At 41.7% G+C, this 18,136-nt stretch overlaps 3 protein-coding genes across 3 annotated transcripts in view; 1 reads left to right on the forward strand and 2 right to left on the reverse strand.

The window, feature by feature from the left end:
- Positions 1–338: 338 nt before the first annotated feature.
- Positions 339–5,367, reverse strand: cpox (coproporphyrinogen oxidase). The gene is made up of 7 exons (XM_080472875.1): positions 4,697–5,367; positions 4,364–4,507; positions 4,096–4,206; positions 3,845–3,986; positions 3,010–3,228; positions 1,739–1,843; positions 339–1,641 (listed from the first exon to the last, which is right to left on the reverse strand). The coding sequence occupies exons 1-7, from the start codon at positions 5,217–5,219 to the stop codon at positions 1,557–1,559; spliced, it is 1,329 nt and encodes a 442-aa protein (XP_080329001.1). The 5' UTR covers positions 5,220–5,367; the 3' UTR covers positions 339–1,556.
- Positions 5,368–6,239: 872 nt separating this feature from the next.
- On the forward strand, positions 6,240–10,765 carry ccdc181 (coiled-coil domain containing 181). The gene is made up of 6 exons (XM_080474084.1): positions 6,240–6,428; positions 7,799–7,910; positions 8,278–9,261; positions 9,386–9,532; positions 9,863–10,020; positions 10,161–10,765. The coding sequence occupies exons 2-6, from the start codon at positions 7,809–7,811 to the stop codon at positions 10,330–10,332; spliced, it is 1,563 nt and encodes a 520-aa protein (XP_080330210.1). The 5' UTR covers positions 6,240–6,428; positions 7,799–7,808; the 3' UTR covers positions 10,333–10,765.
- A 560-nt stretch (positions 10,766–11,325) lies between these two features.
- p3h2 (prolyl 3-hydroxylase 2) overlaps positions 11,326–18,136 on the reverse strand; it is a 56,700-nt gene continuing 49,889 nt past the window's right edge. The window contains exons 6-15 of the mRNA XM_080474246.1: positions 15,845–15,934; positions 15,061–15,101; positions 14,387–14,478; positions 14,162–14,289; positions 13,923–14,018; positions 13,606–13,756; positions 13,237–13,354; positions 13,074–13,149; positions 12,603–12,743; positions 11,326–12,194 (exon numbers count right to left, since the gene is read on the reverse strand). Of these exons, the coding sequence (XP_080330372.1) occupies positions 12,102–12,194; positions 12,603–12,743; positions 13,074–13,149; positions 13,237–13,354; positions 13,606–13,756; positions 13,923–14,018; positions 14,162–14,289; positions 14,387–14,478; positions 15,061–15,101; positions 15,845–15,934 (1,026 nt within the window). The 3' untranslated portion in view covers positions 11,326–12,101. The remainder of the gene's footprint in view (positions 12,195–12,602; positions 12,744–13,073; positions 13,150–13,236; positions 13,355–13,605; positions 13,757–13,922; positions 14,019–14,161; positions 14,290–14,386; positions 14,479–15,060; positions 15,102–15,844; positions 15,935–18,136) is intronic.

Below are 18,136 nucleotides of genomic sequence, written 5' to 3' on the forward strand. Positions count from 1 at the left end.
TTGTATAGTTTATGTGTGAAAGTTACAGTGCGATTGCTTTTTGGTTGTTTTTTTTTCCACTCGATAGGAATGCAGTGATCGCATTGGTACTAATGCAAGTAATTTACACTAGGTTGTAAATAAATGAAGGCACTTTGTGTTAAAGCATAAACGAGCTGTTAAAAGAAATGGACAGTCTGGTCTCCACCATCACTCTCAGCAATAATCTTAAGTGCTCATAATCTAAATGCAATATTGCTGCGTATTCTTTCAAACCAAATATATCTAATTTTCACAGATATTACACAGTTTCCATTTACGCCACCTAGAGTTTAAACGTTGATTTTTTATTTTTTTTTCCCCCCACGAGTTTACCTGTGAACCTCAGCACTTGCTATGACATTGGATTGAGTTGTGCTGATAAACGGTTGCTATTTTGATTAGGTCAGTTATACTTACAGATTTTTGTTTTGGTTTTTTTTTTACAATGCCTTATAAGAAGATTATATAACAATAAATGCAAGAGAACTTGTGATAAATTGACTTGTGCAAAAGCTTGAATTAATTTGTAATAAAACATTTAAATGTGCTGCATTATTAGTTTTCTCATTGCTTTGTGAGCATTTGTTTCCATTCCCATCGGCTCTGCAGGAACTTCTGCTGAGATCATCCCGTGATTTTTAGATGTGAACAACACACAATGTGACAGATTTACCAAAGATCAATACAAACATTGACGTTAAAAAAAAAGAGAAAAAAGCTGGTTGAATAGTTTAGTCAGCTGCAGTTTCTATTGGAGGGCAGAACACAGGAAACGTATTTTAGAAGAAGAAATGTAGTTTGTTTATAAAGTCCCCCACCAAATATTGTTTCTCCTTTGTGATTCACAAACATGGTCCACAGTCCAAGTATTGTTTAAGGTTATTCAAACAAACTAGACAGTAACTCATTAACCACAAATGAAAGGCCGAGTACAACGTAAATGAAGCGCGAACGGGGAGCATTTCGCTCATTATTTAGCCATCATTGTGGGAAATGATCCAGTGTTTGACATTCGAACAACATTCGATTTATTAGCAATGAATAGAACTCAGTGGCTCGGGGTCGTCCTTTATTTTTCTGTTCAGTGCGTCATTAAAGACGACGGGAGAGTCGAGCTCTGACGGCTTCAAGTAGAGCAGGCCACATTTAGCCCAGACACACAAAAAGAGAGCAACCATTTGACACGACCACCTGTTACGGAGCACATGATCAGTCTGGGTTGACCAAAAAGCAGGTCACCCGAGAATTTGCTTCTTTTTTTTTTTTTTTGGCTCTTGCTTTAGCTTCACCGGGTAAAAATGTTCTGCTGCCGATTTTACAAATATAATTCAAGTGTTAACAAGGCTGATATATAAAAAAAACAAAGAACAGGGGGGAAACAAAGTACCATCATAAACCTTTTCAAACAATTGCAGTGCAACTTGATCTTATTTGGATGAATCCAGTCTGAACCGGGTCGATCTAATCAAAAGAGATCCCACCTTCATAAAAATTCAACAATGACACATCAGCATGCAACATGTGAGAATTGGCGGTCACACCCAGTCACTGGGGTTTTTCAACACTTCCAGCATCTCGGCCTCCCGGGTACCTTTGGCAGGTTCGTGCATGTATTCCCACCTGAGGATGAAGGGGCGGGTCTGTTACTAAGGCAACACTGGCGGCGTTTTACCGTCGTCCCAACAGCACAAGGTTTATCAGAGTGGTGTAGGCTTACCTGGCAGTGAGCGGGAGGGACATGAGGATGCTCTCAATACGAGAGCCAGGCGTGGCCAGGCCAAACTTCACTCCCCGGTCATACACCAGGTTGAACTCCACATATCTACAATGCACACAAAGACACAAAGCTTTTTTTTTTTTTTTTCTTTTCTAGAGCAAACTTCACCACATGAATTTAAGTTTTCCCTCATCTGTGCTTATTGCTTATTTTTCCAGGCTGTATAAAGACCATTTGAAACCAGATGTCAGTTGATTTCACAACAGTTGTGCAATTTGAATTGCTTAACCATAAAACTTTCACGTCACTCTGCTCCAGTAGGTCTCATCTTTCCTTTCCTGCTGCCGCCCACTGCAGCCAAACCAGCCAATCAATGACTTGCTTTCTAATTCACAATCACATTTCTTCCCAGTCGAAGTCTCTCCCCTCCAGGTCCTTCCTTTGGGTGGTCGCTCTCTCTATCAAGGACTCCCAACTGTGGCATTGAGCTCGGCCAGAACGTGAACCGAGTACAACTTCAGTCTCACAGTCGGCAGAATTGGAAAGTAATGAACTTCAAACACTTACTGCACTTTCTGACAAGTTTGGACTTTTTATATATTCTTATACCTTCATTCTTACGTTTTACAAGCAACACATTTCTACTTCAGGTTTGGATTTGAAAGAAAAAAAAGTTCTGCATCATGGCTAACTCACCGGAACGATAACACAGAAAATATGACTATTTTCTGTGTTATCTTTTGTCACTTTTGATGCCAGAAAAGTATAAACAAGTATTGAACCCTGGCTTATTGCGGGCAGAACTAATTATTTATTGAAGGGATACGTTTCTCTACAGAGGAGAAACAACTTATTGGATTTTATTTTGTGCAACAACTGATTCCATTTAATTGAAATCGGCTCGAATGAATTGATTTCTTATTTGTATTCCATAATCTAGAAGTTTTTCAACTTTATTTCATAAGAAAAATAAGTACAGCTACTTGTACTGTTGTTTTTATACCAGCATCTATATCGCTGAAGAATGTTTGGACTGAAAATCGCATTGTATGATTGACGGCTCCTTGATGGGTCGTCTGGTTTTCAGGTGGGTTCTAACATAATGCAACCAAAAAAAGTTATTATTCAGATGAATGATTAAAAGCATAAGAATCATGACTCAACATTCTCTAGTGGCAAAACAAGCCCACTATTCAATCCATGTGTTGGACAACATCTCATGTGAAGTGGATGCATTTCTCATCAAATACTTCAGTGCATCTTTAACTCACCTGCCCCGTCGTACCTGCTGCCAGTCCTTCTCCTCATCTGTAAAAGAGTCATTGAGGTGTTTGTTCACGATGGGCAGGTAACAGGGCACCACCGTGCGGGCGCAGCTTTTCACAAAGCTGAATGCCTCTTCTTGATTTGGGGAGTCAAGATCGTCAAAGAAAATCCCTCCGATACCACGAGTCTCTCCTCTGTGGCGGATGTAAAAGTACCTGTCACACCTGGAGAATAGAACAATATTGTCGATTATTCATTTTGTAAGACTGAACTAATCAGCACATCATGTGTTGAAGCACGACTGGACAAAAAAATAAATAAACAAAACGTCTGCGTATCAAAGGTCAATAAAACTAATTATGTTGAAGTTAATTGTAAAATAATCTGTAAAGCAAATCCATCATGAATGAAGGAATAAAAAACAGTGATGATGTAATCTCAACGGTGACGGCTGAGCACGAGAATTCTGGTGGTTTTATAAGTAATAAATAGATATTCTAAAGTTTTTAATCTACTCTACTCTTATCAACATGTTCCATCTGATTATTCATAGATTAAACCTTCGAGGAGACTCAACAGAACTTTTCTTAATTACAACATCAGATAAGCCACACCCATCCTTTCTCATATCCATGTACTGGTCATTTAGTCACTGATGTCATTACTCAACGGTTTTTTTACTTTTCTTTCTGGAACTGCAGATTTTAGGCTGAGTCGTCCTCTTATCATCATCCCCCAGCGGGGATACTCCCATTGTAAACCACACACGCGTCCACGTTTACTCAGAAATCATGCACACTGATGAGTCAGTGCCGATGGACACGGGAACAATCGTACTACCATTTCTTGAAGTCGGGGTAGTACTGCGAGTGGTGCTTGTCACACGCCTCCTTCAAGGTGTTGTGAAAGTGAAAGGCGTCGTCTTTGTTAACATAAACTGGAGTCAAGTCTGTGCCGCCACCAAACCACCACTGCTTATTGCCTGGAAGACACACACAGAGCACAGAAAGACAAGGGTTATCATTCATCCAAAGCAATCAATAGTGTCACTGACACTAAGAGGCCAGAAATGATGCAAGACCGACACTCACCATCTTCCTCTTCAATCTCAAAGTATCTGTAGTTGAAGTGCACTGTGGGGATATGGGGGTTCTTGGGGTGAATGACAGAGCTCACACCCATGGCACAAAACGGCAGCTTTCCTGGTAGAAAACACAGAGCACATCATGAAGCAAAAGGATGACACCTGACCATTCAGATTGGGTTTTAGTCCCAGTCAAGAGTATCACGTGATATGACGTGCGCTTCGGGGAAACAGCAGATTACTCCATGGGAGCAGCTCAACCATCAAAAACTCACCATCTTTTCCTTTGAGGACTTTGCCTCTGCTTCTCATCTGCTTTGCAGCCTCCTCCGTCAGGTGTCCAAACACCACCGACACATTGACCCCGGCTTTCTCAAACACCTTTCCGTCCTGCATCACACAGCTGATTCCTCCTCCACCTGACACACACAAAGAAACGCTCAGGAAGAGACTTGACTTTTCTCTGCAGTGTGGATTATAATGAGTAAATCATATGAGTTTACAATTTAAAGCTTTGATGACAGTAAAAACACAAACATTCCTTCCCCAATATTAAAATCACGTAGTTAACTGTGAGGGCTCTGTGCAGTCAGGCTCCAGCCCCTCACCTTCCTTCCTCTCCCAGCGGTCCGCCTTGAATGTCCCACCGTCCGCCTCCTGCAAGGCTCTGCAGAAGTCGGCCTGCGTCTCCATGATCAGCATCTCCATCCTCGTTCGCATCTCCCCCTTCGTCGCCTGCAGCACACTGATGTCGGTCACCGGAGGAGACATGAAGCCTCGGCATCTCTCCACGATGTCTCCTTCCTGCTCCTTGTCCTCTTTGACCAGGGCTGGCAAGACGCTCGTCGCCATCTCCGCCCGCTGGAAGTGGTGAACGTTGGCCAGGAATCCCGCTGCGGCCGCCGCTGCCGTCAGTGCCGCGGCTCCACCGAGCGCCAGGGCTCCCCTTCTGGTTCCTCCGGCGGATGAACCTCCCGCGGTCCCGTGGGACATGAACCGCACGCCGGCACCTCTGGAAAGCCATCTCGGAGTCACCGCCAGGCTGTGAGAGGAGTCTCCAGCGACCAACGGTGTCTTTAAACGAGACAGCAAACATCGTCTCTTTACGGAGCAACGCGCAATGGAGGCCATTTGTAAGAGGAAGCCTGCTTCGCCTTCAGTGCAGCCAGCGTTATCAATTTAAGAGTACTTATTAACAACTCCAAACATTGTGACAAGTGTTGGCTACGTGCTATCGGCGGCGCGTCAGGTCAGGAGGCGGGTACGCCTCGGAACTGATAACAGCGGTTTGGGAAATGTAGTTTTATTTCCTCTCGAGGTGTCTCGCTGCAGAGCGCAATGAAATGTGCCAAAACACTACATGACCCACAATGCACTGCGTTCGGTCAAACCAGACGTTCAGGCTTCTCACGTAGCAATATCTATGCACGTAGCATTCAAAGTTCTTCCGTCTTCCCCCGTACACCACACACACGGCATATAATCACAATATAATTAAAAATAGCAATCTGTGTATACGAACAGTACTAAAATGATCATAATAATGAATAAAAAAACAACAACTAATGGCGCTTTTTATTTGGAGGGTTCAATAAGGAATTTCTACCAATTTGTTTAAAGTTGCCGGCACAACTTATTATACATTTTCATTCTTTTAAACTGGCAAACGTCCTGTTGAAATAAACACTCTGGATAACAGGTTAATGTTTAAATTAACCAGTTATCTAGTATTCATGGGTTTATTATTTCAAATAATAAACCCACGAATTAGTTCACCAGGATGACCTATTGTCATTTATCGGGTTTCCTGTTCGTGATGTTGTTCTGTATTCCTAAACAGAACTGTATCTGGAATTAAAACACCCTAAACAGTAGGTTATGATATTGATTGGTTATATAAATACCAGTGCTCACTTTAGTTTGAGAAGAAGTTATCTTCAGAAGACAGACGATGACATTTCAGGTGATAATGTTCTGTTTTACTTCTACAGTGTTCTTATAAAAAAAACCTTGCAGAACCGTAAAAACCCACGGAACACATCTGGGGGCCTCTTTCTCCTTTTTTAACTGTTGAGACTTCTGGGGCGTAAACTATGTGCGCTTGCGCAGGTGGTATAGCGTGTTGTCGGTCTCCATGACGACGGCTGTGTTAAACCTTTTAGGGCTGCAGACCTGGAAGCAGCTTACAGGAGCTGTTCTGCACTCACAAACACAAACACACACCCACACACAGGATGTGGAGCAGGTAGACTGGGCCCTAGAGCCTAAAAGATCCACATAATATGCTCTTTCACTGCATTTAACCCCACGGCGCTACTCCATAGGAGGAACCTGCTGGCGGTGAGTTGAATAAAACAAATTTCTATTGGTCTTTTTTCCTATCAGGCCAAAAGAAAAAAAAAATCTTATTAATGTCATGTGCTAGTTGAAAACTTTGCTCCACAGCTGTCATCATCTGTTCTCTTTGTTATTATAAAGCTCGGAGCGATAACAGGATTGTTATCGCTTGTCTGTTATAGTTGACCCTTGTTTAAAAGCTGATAACAGTGGTTATTGACTGGCTGCATTTACTGTAGATCGACACAAAGTCTGCAGCAAACAGACACATCGTGTCAGTCAGTGGGAACTATTTATGTTTAAAAGGAGAAATAACGTTTTCTCAAAACTCTGCATTACTGATATTTTACCAGTAGGGGGCGACAAGATCTATATGTACACTTCATCTGAAAATACGGTCTGAAAACCCCCAAAACCTTTTCACTTCTCAAAATGCTCGAACGTGCTGAAATATGTTTTCCCCCTAAATGTTTTTTTTTTTACATTTACACTTTGACATAATTGTGTAATGCTTGAATACACCCAGGATATGAAAATATTATAAAAGCAATAATCAAAGCCTTCTTTAAAAGCGCAGAGAAGTTGAACTTGTACCGAAATGTTTTTGCTTCTGTAAGAGTGAAACTTTGACTTTTTTTTTCTTCTGCTTAATATGTTCCTGACACCCCTAAAATCATTTTTTCAGTTGAATTGCAGAAAATTTTTTAATTAAATGAATCTGTCATACTATGGACAAAGTGTGTGGCAGCAGGATTATTATTGCAAAAACACAACAACCCTAATTCTTTCAATGTGACCTCACTTCAACACACCTCTTTGCACTGACTGACTTCTTATCAGGTTTTCTGCAGAGCTTCATGATGATACGTTCAGTAAATTCACCTGTGTTGGAGCAGGGAAACAATGGAAACATACAGGACTGCAGTCCTCCCGTCTCACGGGTTGACTTGCCCATTACTGGTGAATAATGTAAACACAGATTGCATTCTTTGTGTTTTACCTTCAGAAAAGTATGTCGACAAAACCAACAAGCTTAGCAGTAATTTCACATTAAAAGGAAAATGATGACGTTGTTGTCCTCAACCATGGTAACTGATGCTTTGGTAATGTTTTCTTCTGATATACATATTTCATTGATGCCTAAATTTAAGTCTTGACCTTGACTGTGGGCTTGATAATGGTTACTGTTGGGTGAGCCTCCGGGATAAAAACTAGGCAAGTCTACAGTGCAAGTTTCAATGACTTGCTACAACAACCCTTGTTAAAGGGTCTCTCTCTCTCGCTCTCTCTCTACCTCTCTCTACCTCTACTTGTGTTTCTGCAGCTCTGGGGTACACATCATCCTTCAAATTTTTGTGTCTTTGTTTGTTAAGTTGGTAGATTATGAGTGAGGTGGTGTACACAAAGTCTCAAGAGGAGTATGAGGATGACTTTGAAAAGGATCTCGACTGGCTGATCAGCGAAGAAAGTCGATGCGGGGACCAGGTAAGTCTCGGCTCGCGGCACAGCACAACATACTGAAGAGGACTGAGAAGTTGAAGTTTTCATCAACTGTCTCTGAACATATGTGTGAAGTGCCGCTTTATGTATTGTAGATGGTGTGCTTCATGTGTCTGTGTGTTTGCGCTTTGAAAGTGTGTTGGTGAGTCGTGTTAAGTTACGTGACCTGCTTGCATGTGAAACCAGTGGTGTTGACATACAGTGACATACTTTCACTGTTCCCCCTCTGCATGAAATATTGATGAACAAACGTACACATATCTGTCATCAACACAACTCGTACTTACTGGTGCTGCTCTTTCACTTACGTTCAGACATAAGTAAAACAGTGCGGTGCACTTTTGTCTTGCAGGGTCCTGACTATGGGGACATTGAGGCAGAAATCGACAAAGAACTGGAGGAAGAAGACAAACGACCAGGAGTGAAAAGGAAAGATAAAAAGCACAGACAAGAGACAAAGCTTGCAAAAACAGAGCAGATGGAAGATGATGAAGAGAGGTGGCCGTCGCCTATGGAGCCATTAGAGTATGATTCAGACAGAGACAGTCCAAGGAAGTCCCCACCCACAGACCCACCCCTTCTGGGGATCGGTGATCAGACAGATGAAGAAAAGAAGTATATTCTTGAGAAAATCCAGCAGGCGAATCGAGAGCTGCAGGACCAAGAAGCACCAGATGTAACAAGACGGAGGCGGCTGCAGTTTAAAGAAACCCTGGTGGACCTGGTGGTTCCTCCATTAAAGTTTGAAAAAAACAGTGGTGAGGTACAGGAAGGAAAGGTGAAGAAGAGCAGAGCAGATAATGCAAAGGGAGATGTTGACGTGTCGGGGAAGCTGTCCGAGCTGAAGCTTTCTCCGCGCAATGAAAATGGGGCACATGGAGGCTCCAGCAAAGCGTTTGAGAGCAGCGGGGTAGGACACGGGCTGAAGGAAGGCAGGGTCCTTGTAGAGAAAGATGGCAAGTTTGACTTAGTTAACCTCAACGACGTGGAGAGTCAAAGTCTTCTTCCTTCCATAACAAACACCTTCAGCTCCCCGCGGGCTGCGGAGCAGACCGTAAACCCCACGAAAAGCCACAGTTTGTCCTCTTCGCCAGGCCCTCGGACAGGAATTTCTTCTTTCCACCAAGGTGTTGATCACCTACCCAGACCCCCGGCCCGGCCCAGGAGCCGGCCCAGCTCAGCCAGCCAGAGCCTGAAGGGCAGCATGAAGACAAACACTAAGCGGCGAGTGCAGTCTGCCACAGGGACCCCCTCCCAGGCCACATACACACTCTCCCCCCAGCAGAAAGAAGTGCTGCAGAAGATCCAGGAGAGGAGGGAGAATCTGGCCAGGGAGGTGAGGAATGCGAGTAGTTAGTAAAAGAATGGCCGATGAAACTCAACTTCAAATTGTTTTAACATTGTCAACTGGTAATATTTAGTTTCTTGCTCTTGTTCTTCCTCTTCCTTCGGCTGAGCAGGCGGAGCAGAGGCAACGCGAGGAAGACGAGATGAAAAGACAGGAAAATGAGCTTGCATTTAAAGCCTGGTTGATGAGAAAGAGAGGACAGCTTCAGGAGGAGCGAAGGATCCACCGTGCACAGGAAATGGAAAGGATGAACTCTAAAGTATGACCACGCCTTGCACACCAACCTGTTGAAACTTCAATTCAGATTCTCTGATTAAAAAAAAAAAAATGGACGAGAAACAAGCTGAGAAATTAGCTGCAACATTTTGAATACGTTTACTTCTACATTGTCTCAATTATACATGACTAATGAAAGAAATACTGCGAGCAAATCTTCACTCTGCATACATTTTTGAAGATGTAATACTTGTATTTTTTTAGTTCAGATCTTTTTACAACAATTGTCGTCTTTTTGGGGATTGTTGACACTGTGAACATGACAATGCAAAACAGAAGAGGTTTGTGCATTTTGTCGTCTGTCCACTCACAGAAAGACAGCAGTGACCCAGAGGAAGCCTTCACGTTGTGGCTTCAGAGGAAGCACGAGCAGCAACAGAAGGAGAAGCAGCTGACGGAGCTGAAGAGGCTGGAGGAGGACAGTAGTTATCTCTTACACAGCCGGGAGGAGTGTGAACGAGCCTTCAAACTGTGAGTTGGCTTTGAATCCTTCCGGGGTCATCTGTCAAAGACGGGACTACAACGGACTCAATTTATGATAATGCATACAACGTCACTGATAATGCTTGCAGTGAATCCACATGTGACGTACAGCGTCCTCTGGTTCCCAGGTGGCTGAGGCGTAAGCGGGTGGAGAAGAGGGCAGAGCAGCAGGTGGCCCGAGAGCACTCACGCAGGCTGGTGCTGGAGGAGCGTCGTGCACGGCGCATGAGGGACCTCATATGCACAGCCAATGAAAACAAGCCCTTCAGATTCACCGAACAGCTGGGTTATCACTTCTGAACCAAACAGACCCAACCCTGCTTCACCACCAATAAATACGTTGGAAATCGTTTTATGATAGAATTGTTGTTTCGATTGTAATCACAATTTATTGTAGAATTTACTTAAGTATTTACAATTCTGTGCTGTGTTAAAAAATAGATTTTTTTCAAAAAGTATACAAAAGTGTCCTATACTAACTGTACATAAACTATTTAAAAAAAAATTCTGAAACTCTAATTACAGATGTGATCAAATGTATTTTTTACGAAGTTAACTTGTGCTTTTCTGTAGAGGCATATGCACTTTACTATAAACGAAGCACCGTTTCTCACTGTCTGCCTTTCATCACAAGAGTGTTTGTTTGGTTATTTAAAAGTGTGAAATATTCCAGAAAATTTGCCGGAGGTCACTTGATGACATGTAACATTAAAAGAATGCAATATACATACAGCATATTGGTGATTTCTTTTTACCTCTCAAAATAAAGACATTCATTTAGCCTCTGAGGCGCTTTGAAAGGTAGGAATAACAAAAAAAAAGACAATATTGTATGATGATACGACATAATATATATATTTTAATTTATAGGAATGGACACATACATTATTGTGTGCTACAGCATTTTAAAATTAAATATCAGTGAAACTAAAGTGGCCGACAAAACATCAAGAAAACAACAAGATTCAAATTATAGTTAGCATCTTATATCTATGAAGCGACAGAGTCACTCTTTGCTGTTTATTTCCATTGGATTTACAGTGCACGACTTGACCTTTCACCTGCATCATCAAAACAATTATAAAGAAATAAAATAAAAGACCATAGAAAAATGTATTCCTTGAAACAGGAATGATTGGCATCTTTTATGAAAAAAAGGTTCCTCATAGCAAATGCAGACAGCAGCTGTCTATTATTAAAACACATAAATTAAAGGAGAACACACACACACACACACACACACACACACACACACACACACACACACACACACACACACACACACACACACACGTGTCAGCAAACATGTAAACAAGTAAACTGCTCTGTACGTACAGAGGGGAGGGGACTATATCATTACAACAAGCTGACCCTTAAGTGACCGAAGACACTTGCAGTTTCAGACTTGACACGTAGAGAAAGACAATGAGTGCATGGCCCCTCAAATATTCAGCATATTACATGATCTCATAAGTAAATTCTTTAAATGAGGGCAATTTCAGAACTCGGATGCCCTTAGGATGAAAACAGTGTACTGCCTACTTTGAAAATAATTATAACTGGCACAGACATATTATTATTAGTAAGAAGATATCTTACTGCACCACTCGCAAAGGTGAAATTAAAAATCATTCTCAGCAGCTGAAAATGTCAACCTGGGATGTTTGTTCATACTGTACATAGTGATTTCAAAATTGAAACCTACCCAAAGCAGTGAAATGTTAACTTCACAGTTCAGTGAGATTATACGTACGAAAATGAAAATAAGAAAATAGCACGTTTTGCTAATGCACTAGGTAGCCTTGCTTCGAAGTAAACTGGAGGTTTTTTTTTGTTTTTTTTTAAACAAATGCTTGTGAAAGGACCAAAAAGACAAAGAACCAAAGGTAAACTCAAGTTTTGGAGAGAAACATGACAAAAAAAATACAGTCGACAACACAACAATGACAACATCATTACCCTTGCACTTCAAACAGTACAAAAATAGATATGTTCTGATCCAAAGGTCATTTAATAAATACTTAAAATGTTTCTTGAAATTGTGGTAGGGTGATGTCTTCTTGCTGCTTCTACAGTTCATCTTTGGGGTTGATGTTGAGACCTTGACCCCACACTGACTGTGTGTCCAAAGCCAGGATCACCTCGTCGGCCTGTAATCTCTCCTGGGGGAGGAAATGACAAAAGATGAAGGTCAAGTTAGCTGGAGGGGAGGAAAGGTTCGAGCTTAATTAAATGTGAAAGATTAAATCCAGCTAAAGCTATGTGTAAATAGATTATTAAATTTCTTTTATACATAAAAATGAGATGGCATGTGTAACATGATGTGGTTGGTAATGCTTTATATTGCCTATTGGGTCCCATGAGCTGTTAACAACAGAATACTTTAATGTACACTCACAGTGTCAACCACAATATGCTGCATTGTGCAAGTCTGCACGTGATTTTTAAAGTAGGAGTTTCACTGTTTATGCCCGACAGTTGGTCGCCCTGCTTGACTTGAATCTCAAAATACATTCATTTATTGTGATTTGTCTGCTGGCGACGTATTATTTAACCCTGAGACAGTTTACCAGTTCTCTGAAGAGGGGGTCCAGGGTGAACCACAGTGCCACAGCACACCGCTGCCCACTCGTGACAGCCTTCACACCGTGTGGATTCTCCCCACCCGATGAAAAACCCACCAACCGGCCACACTTGGGTTTTACTGACGCCTGGGAGGACGGCACAAATATGGAGCAGGGTCAAACATGATGGGAAATTAATTCTCGTTTTTCAAGGATACATTCAGCTTCAAAGTCCATGTGACTCTTTCAAAATAAAACTGAAGAATTTTCGAAGAAAACTAATGTTACTCTGTCCAGAAAAAAAAACTATATATTGAGGTAATTTTAACAAGAAATGTTGTTTTGATGTAAATAGATTCTAATCTGTGTTTCTAAGGAGCAAGACTTTCCTCAGATTGAAATGAAGCAAATCAGTCGTCACTCATTCCTGTAAATCAAAACTTCCACACAATAAGCAACTCAGAAGAACCATCTCACCGTGATCGTTTTGGCATCCATTTCTGTGAAAATAAACTCGCCTCCTTCAAAATCTCCATTGAGATATAACAGTGCACTAAAAAAAAAGTAAGAGAGAACAGATTGTCAGTGACATGTATTGATTGCCGTCAGGTTTTTATTTTTATTTTAAGTCCCCTCATACCTGTAGTCTCTGTAGGTGTATGCTGGTGGTTCCTTCCAGCACTCATTGGCTTCAGGGTCCAGCAGACAGTTGTCAGCATGGATGGGGTGGCTCAGATCATTCCTGTGATCTTGCTGGCCTAAATTTGAAAAAAAAAAAATAAAAAATAAATTTTTTTCTTCACTTTATCCTAGATTCACTAAAATAATTTAAAAAGTATCTGTTCAACCAGCTGCCGAAAAATGTGTGCCTTTTATTTATAATACCAATTTTGATTAGTTCTTAAAGAGTAAGCATTTCAGTTTGCTGGATTATTAGTGCCCTTGTAACCAGTACTGTTAAACATTGTACTGTGTTGGTACATCAAGTGAGAAATGTTTTGGTAGTGACCTGTGATGGCGGTCCGGCACACTAGATGGGTGTAGGAGAAGTGCAGAGTGGAGTTCAGCATGAAATAGGACTCAATAATTCGTCTCGCTCGCTCACTGGCATCATAGAACAAACGAGCGCTCTTCATTGGCACTCTGCCCTCATAGCCATACTACAAAACCAAACAGAGGAGAGCAAACAATCAAACAAGAATTTTAAAATACATACACCGTGATACATGTTAGTGAAAGTCTTAGAACAAAGTCCCCGGACTGATAAACCTGATTTGCACGTGTAAGACTTAACTAAAAGTATATCATATATATTACTTTGCTCACCTGCAGTGTTTTTAGTACAGTGGCTCCTTCAAACTTCTCATTGGGAGTATGTGGAGACATCCTCCCTCTGTAACCATCTCCGGCCATGGTGACCGCCTGAAAAACCAGGATGCAGCCACACTCAGCATTCAAACACAGGCGCCAACACCGTCAACCACAGCTACACATTTTTTTTTGCAACTGATCACAAACAAGACATTCATAGTCCTTATTGTATCAACACCGTGTGACGTCCTTACATGCGCCAGCTGTTGGAGGTCTGCACACTCGTCCTCAGAGATGACTTGGTCCAGCAGAACTCTCTGGGTCCCGTTCAAGGCCACAGAGTCTTGAACCAGCCTCACACGATCATATATCAGAGGGCCACCTTGTACAGATTACAGAATGGCATGAAGCGGTAAGCATTCTTATAAAAGAAAGTGTTCTTTCATCAGGACAACTCCCTTTTCAACCTTTTTTTTTACCTTCTTTGAGCTGTTGGGGAGGAACAATAGTCACATTTTTCTTCTCAGAGATGGGAACATACTCCATCCAACCATCTGTGCCAGAGGGAATCCTGAAATAAAGAGCCAAGAAAGAAGAGCAAAATTATAGATTGTTGATCTCCAAAGCATTCAGTCCGCAATAAATGGATATGTTGGCTGATTGGCAGTGAGAACAAATCAACTTTGGTCAACTATCAGATGTCTTAGGTGACATATGGAGTTTCCTGCTGTTCTGGTTTGAGTATTACTAGTTCTGTACAACCCTTGAATAGAAATAATAACTTTTCTATCAGGATTGCTTTGGGCGTAGCCGCGTCACCTTTTCCTGAAGAAAAAAAAGGTCTGTCATTACTAAATGCTCCTCTGTGCACTCTGTCTAGATTCTAATTTTGCACTTAGCATGAAGTGTACAGTAGGCTTTTAAAGCCCTTTTAAAAATAACTGCCTGATCCAGCTAAAAATGGCCTCTATGAAAGAAGTGAGTATGAAGCACAACAGGACCTTAGCGGCTGACATAAAAAAAGCACCTTCGACTCTGAAGCAGTGTGGCAGAATGAGCCCAGTTGTTTTGCTTGAACCACATGGCTTCTCATGTCACACATGCCTCAACTTTCCCCAAATAGTAATGCTTCTCTATAAAATGATTTTTTTACCTGTTTGAGTCGTCTCTTCCACCAGTGTTACTCCAGTAATTCTATGAGGGAAACAAAGGAAAACCCAATAAATAAATTGTTTGGGATGTCAACAGGGAAATGCATGTCCACACAGACTGTTGTCCCAGGTTTTAAGCATTTTGCAATTTTATTCTCTACCGAGTAGAAATATTTGAAATCTATATTTAATTTATGTTTTCATCTAACATACGTACGATCTTTACTTTAGAATTTGCTTAAATTTTTCTAACCTCAATATCAAAGTTATCTTTTGTATACCAGTTAATTCCGGAGCTTCTATCCTCTCACTTTTAACTCTACAAGAAAAATATTTGTACTTCTTCAACTGCGTATACTGAGGCTGCCTCAGACCATGTCAAATAAAGTGCGAAATATCAGCATGACCAGCAGGGGGCAATGTTGGCCGATGAAGTACAGGGTGGTCATGCCAGACACCTGTTACCCTGCTTTGAGTCACTCAGCAGCAGCAGCAGCAGCAGCAGCAGCAGCAGCAGCAGCAGCAGCAGCAGCAGCAGCAGCAGCAGCAGCAGCAGCAGCAGCAGCAGCAGCAGCAGCAGCAGCAGCAGCAGGGGCACGTTAAGGCTCTGATACACCCAGAAGGAGATCTGCTCTTCATCAGAGACATGTGGATCGACTTACAAATACATGACCATTAAATCACAAAATCTTCTGTCATTTCTGGGCAAAAACTTAAAATGAGAGGGCACTGGTTTGCCAATAAGTACTCAAGAGTCTGTTTCAAGGTTTCATTTTGTTAGCTCACCCCTTCAGTGAACTCCACGCCCATGGTTTGACTGCCGATCAGAAGGAGCTCCAGTTCCTGCTTGTGCCTCCTCAGGTACCGGGCAGCTTTCTGTGGACAAACATACATACAAGAGTATATTTACTACTTTGTTCTGTTAAAAAAGCAGGCTTGAATCGATCATGTATAAATGAAATCAAAACACAAATAGAAATAATAAGAATTCCTTGGATTCCAACAGGGTTCTCGCACGGCTTGGTGCTCAGACCCTAATCAAAATACATTGCACATATAAACAGTTCCAATAGAGCAGTTTAATAGTTTATCAAAAAGATAAAATCTCCTGTTCTGTTACATTCACTGTCCAAATATAGGAAGCCAGAATTACTTTGTATTTGCCTCGACTTGCCCCAGGGCCAAGACTGACAATGATGGTCGCTTTCTTTATGTCTGTCCATAGGACGTTTCCTCCAACAAAGAGGCTTAAATAGACAGAATCTGCTCTTTCTTAGGTTCTGAAATCAAACAATAAAAATTGCTCCTGCTTTTAGCTTTGCAATGTGTAACCGATTGTGTGCATGAATGGGCGAATGTGACTGATCATGTGAGGCATGTCGAAAATGCTGAAGTAGTAAAATATCAGTAAAGTTAATTTATTATCTTGGAAAGGAAGTGCCCAAAATGCTTTACATTGTTAGTCACATTAACCCATTCATGTACACACACACACCACTGAGGGCGGATGCCATTCAAGGCACGCAGTCCATTCATTGGAAGCATTTTGGGATTTAGTGTTTTGCTCAAGAACACTTTGACATTTGGACAGATGGAGGGCCAAACATACAAACTTCAGATTGAAAGATGGCCCACTCATAGCCACTAATACAAAACAAAGCTGATAAGGGAGGCACATGATGTTATTCTCACTCATTTGACAAAGATTCCTTAGGATCCCTGGATATGTGTCACACGGCGTGCCAAAAGCAAATACGGGCGTGAGACACTCTACGTAAATTATTCTAAAGGCACAGAAGAGTCATGGTTATTATTAATTATTGCGTGATTACACCGGATATGAGAAGGTTGTAGTATCTTTATTATTGTGGTTTGCAGAAAGCAAAGCGCAATTTTCCATCATTCTCCCAAATTTTCCAGGAGAAGACCTCTGTGGGTGAGCAGACACAATGTTTCCTCCCCTCTCGGGATTCCTGAAAGGCCGAATTCTTTGGCAGGGAAGGCACGTCGGGTCTGGCGCTGACATCCAGTACTCTGTAAATGAGCTGCCTGAGGCTGACGGCCGAGAGGACGTGAACAGAGGAGGTGATCTGTAGGCCAACGACTCGTACTGTAAACTTGAAAGGCTATGGCACTAGAAAAATGTAAGCAATGGGTAAAAAAAAAAGAAAAAGAAAACAGAAACATGATGACGTCCAGTTGCTCTTTATCTCACTCACACATCCACAGTTCTCACACTACTGCTGGGAGCCTTGTTTCCTCTAATTAGTACCAGGCTTTTCCAGGAAGGAGTGGTAAGGCAGCTGTACAGAGGTTTGAATGAATGAAGAAATGTATTGCTGTAAACCAAAAAGTGTAACTAATACATCCAGCTGGAGAACAAACATATACAAATAATAAACTCTTAAAAAGCAGCTACTGCCAAGCGGCAATAAGACGTTTGTCCAAGAAATGACCTGCTGCTTCTTGTCTTTTTTCTTCTCCTTTTGCTAGTCTATCTCGCTCTCTCTCTCTGACTAACACACATGTTGATTTATGTGACTCTTTGACTTAATGCATCCTCGAGCTCTAAACCTCAACCTGGGCAATTTAGGTTGCTAATCCAAACATTAACAACAACGTAATCCAAATAATGAAATAACATCTCAACTCCCAAATCCCTGTAAATTAGACTGGGCCCAACAAGGAAGTGCGCTCCCAGTTTTCAGGCCTTCCAGTCTTTGCCAAATAAAACTAATCACAAGATATTTCCAAACATGAATCAACACTGTTTGAAAAGTCTGAATGACTTCATGAATATAAAGAATGACTACTGCCTCGGCAGCCTCAACGCACTTTAGATGATAAGTCGCATTCACCTGTTTGGCTGTCATGAGAGGTTGTAGACACATCATTGGGAAAAACTTGGGGTCCAGTGTCTTGTCCAAAGACACATAGACAGGGTGAGGTCAAGGGTGAAATAGCCCACATGGTATTGGAAGGTGAGGCACAGCTTTACTAAAAGGGCTCCATACAGAACTCAGATCAGTCACAGTGTATAACAGCAAACCGAGCTGCACGGCCCTTGGTCATACTAAG

Source organism: Lipophrys pholis, assembly GCF_963383615.2.
Source record: "Lipophrys pholis genome assembly, chromosome: 10".
In the NCBI taxonomy this organism is placed as follows: Eukaryota; Metazoa; Chordata; class Actinopteri; order Blenniiformes; family Blenniidae; genus Lipophrys; species Lipophrys pholis.

What these genes read in the sequence shown, in the direction of transcription:
- cpox (XM_080472875.1), bottom strand. Translation starts at nt 5,219, where the DNA reads ATGGCCTCCATTGCGCGTTGCTCCGTAAAGAGACGATGTTTGCTGTCT. An exon ending in CCGCTGGGAGAGGAAGGAAG is followed by an intron (nt 4,508 to 4,696) that starts GTGAGGGGCTGG and finishes TGTGTGTGTCAG; the next exon opens with GTGGAGGAGGAATCAGCTGT. An exon ending in CAGCAGGTACGACGGGGCAG is followed by an intron (nt 1,844 to 3,009) that starts GTGAGTTAAAGA and finishes TGTGCATTGTAG; the next exon opens with ATATGTGGAGTTCAACCTGG.
- ccdc181 (XM_080474084.1), top strand. Translation starts at nt 7,809, where the DNA reads ATGAGTGAGGTGGTGTACACAAAGTCTCAAGAGGAGTATGAGGATGAC. An exon ending in GGGAGAATCTGGCCAGGGAG is followed by an intron (nt 9,262 to 9,385) that starts GTGAGGAATGCG and finishes TCGGCTGAGCAG; the next exon opens with GCGGAGCAGAGGCAACGCGA. An exon ending in TGTGAACGAGCCTTCAAACT is followed by an intron (nt 10,021 to 10,160) that starts GTGAGTTGGCTT and finishes TCTGGTTCCCAG; the next exon opens with GTGGCTGAGGCGTAAGCGGG.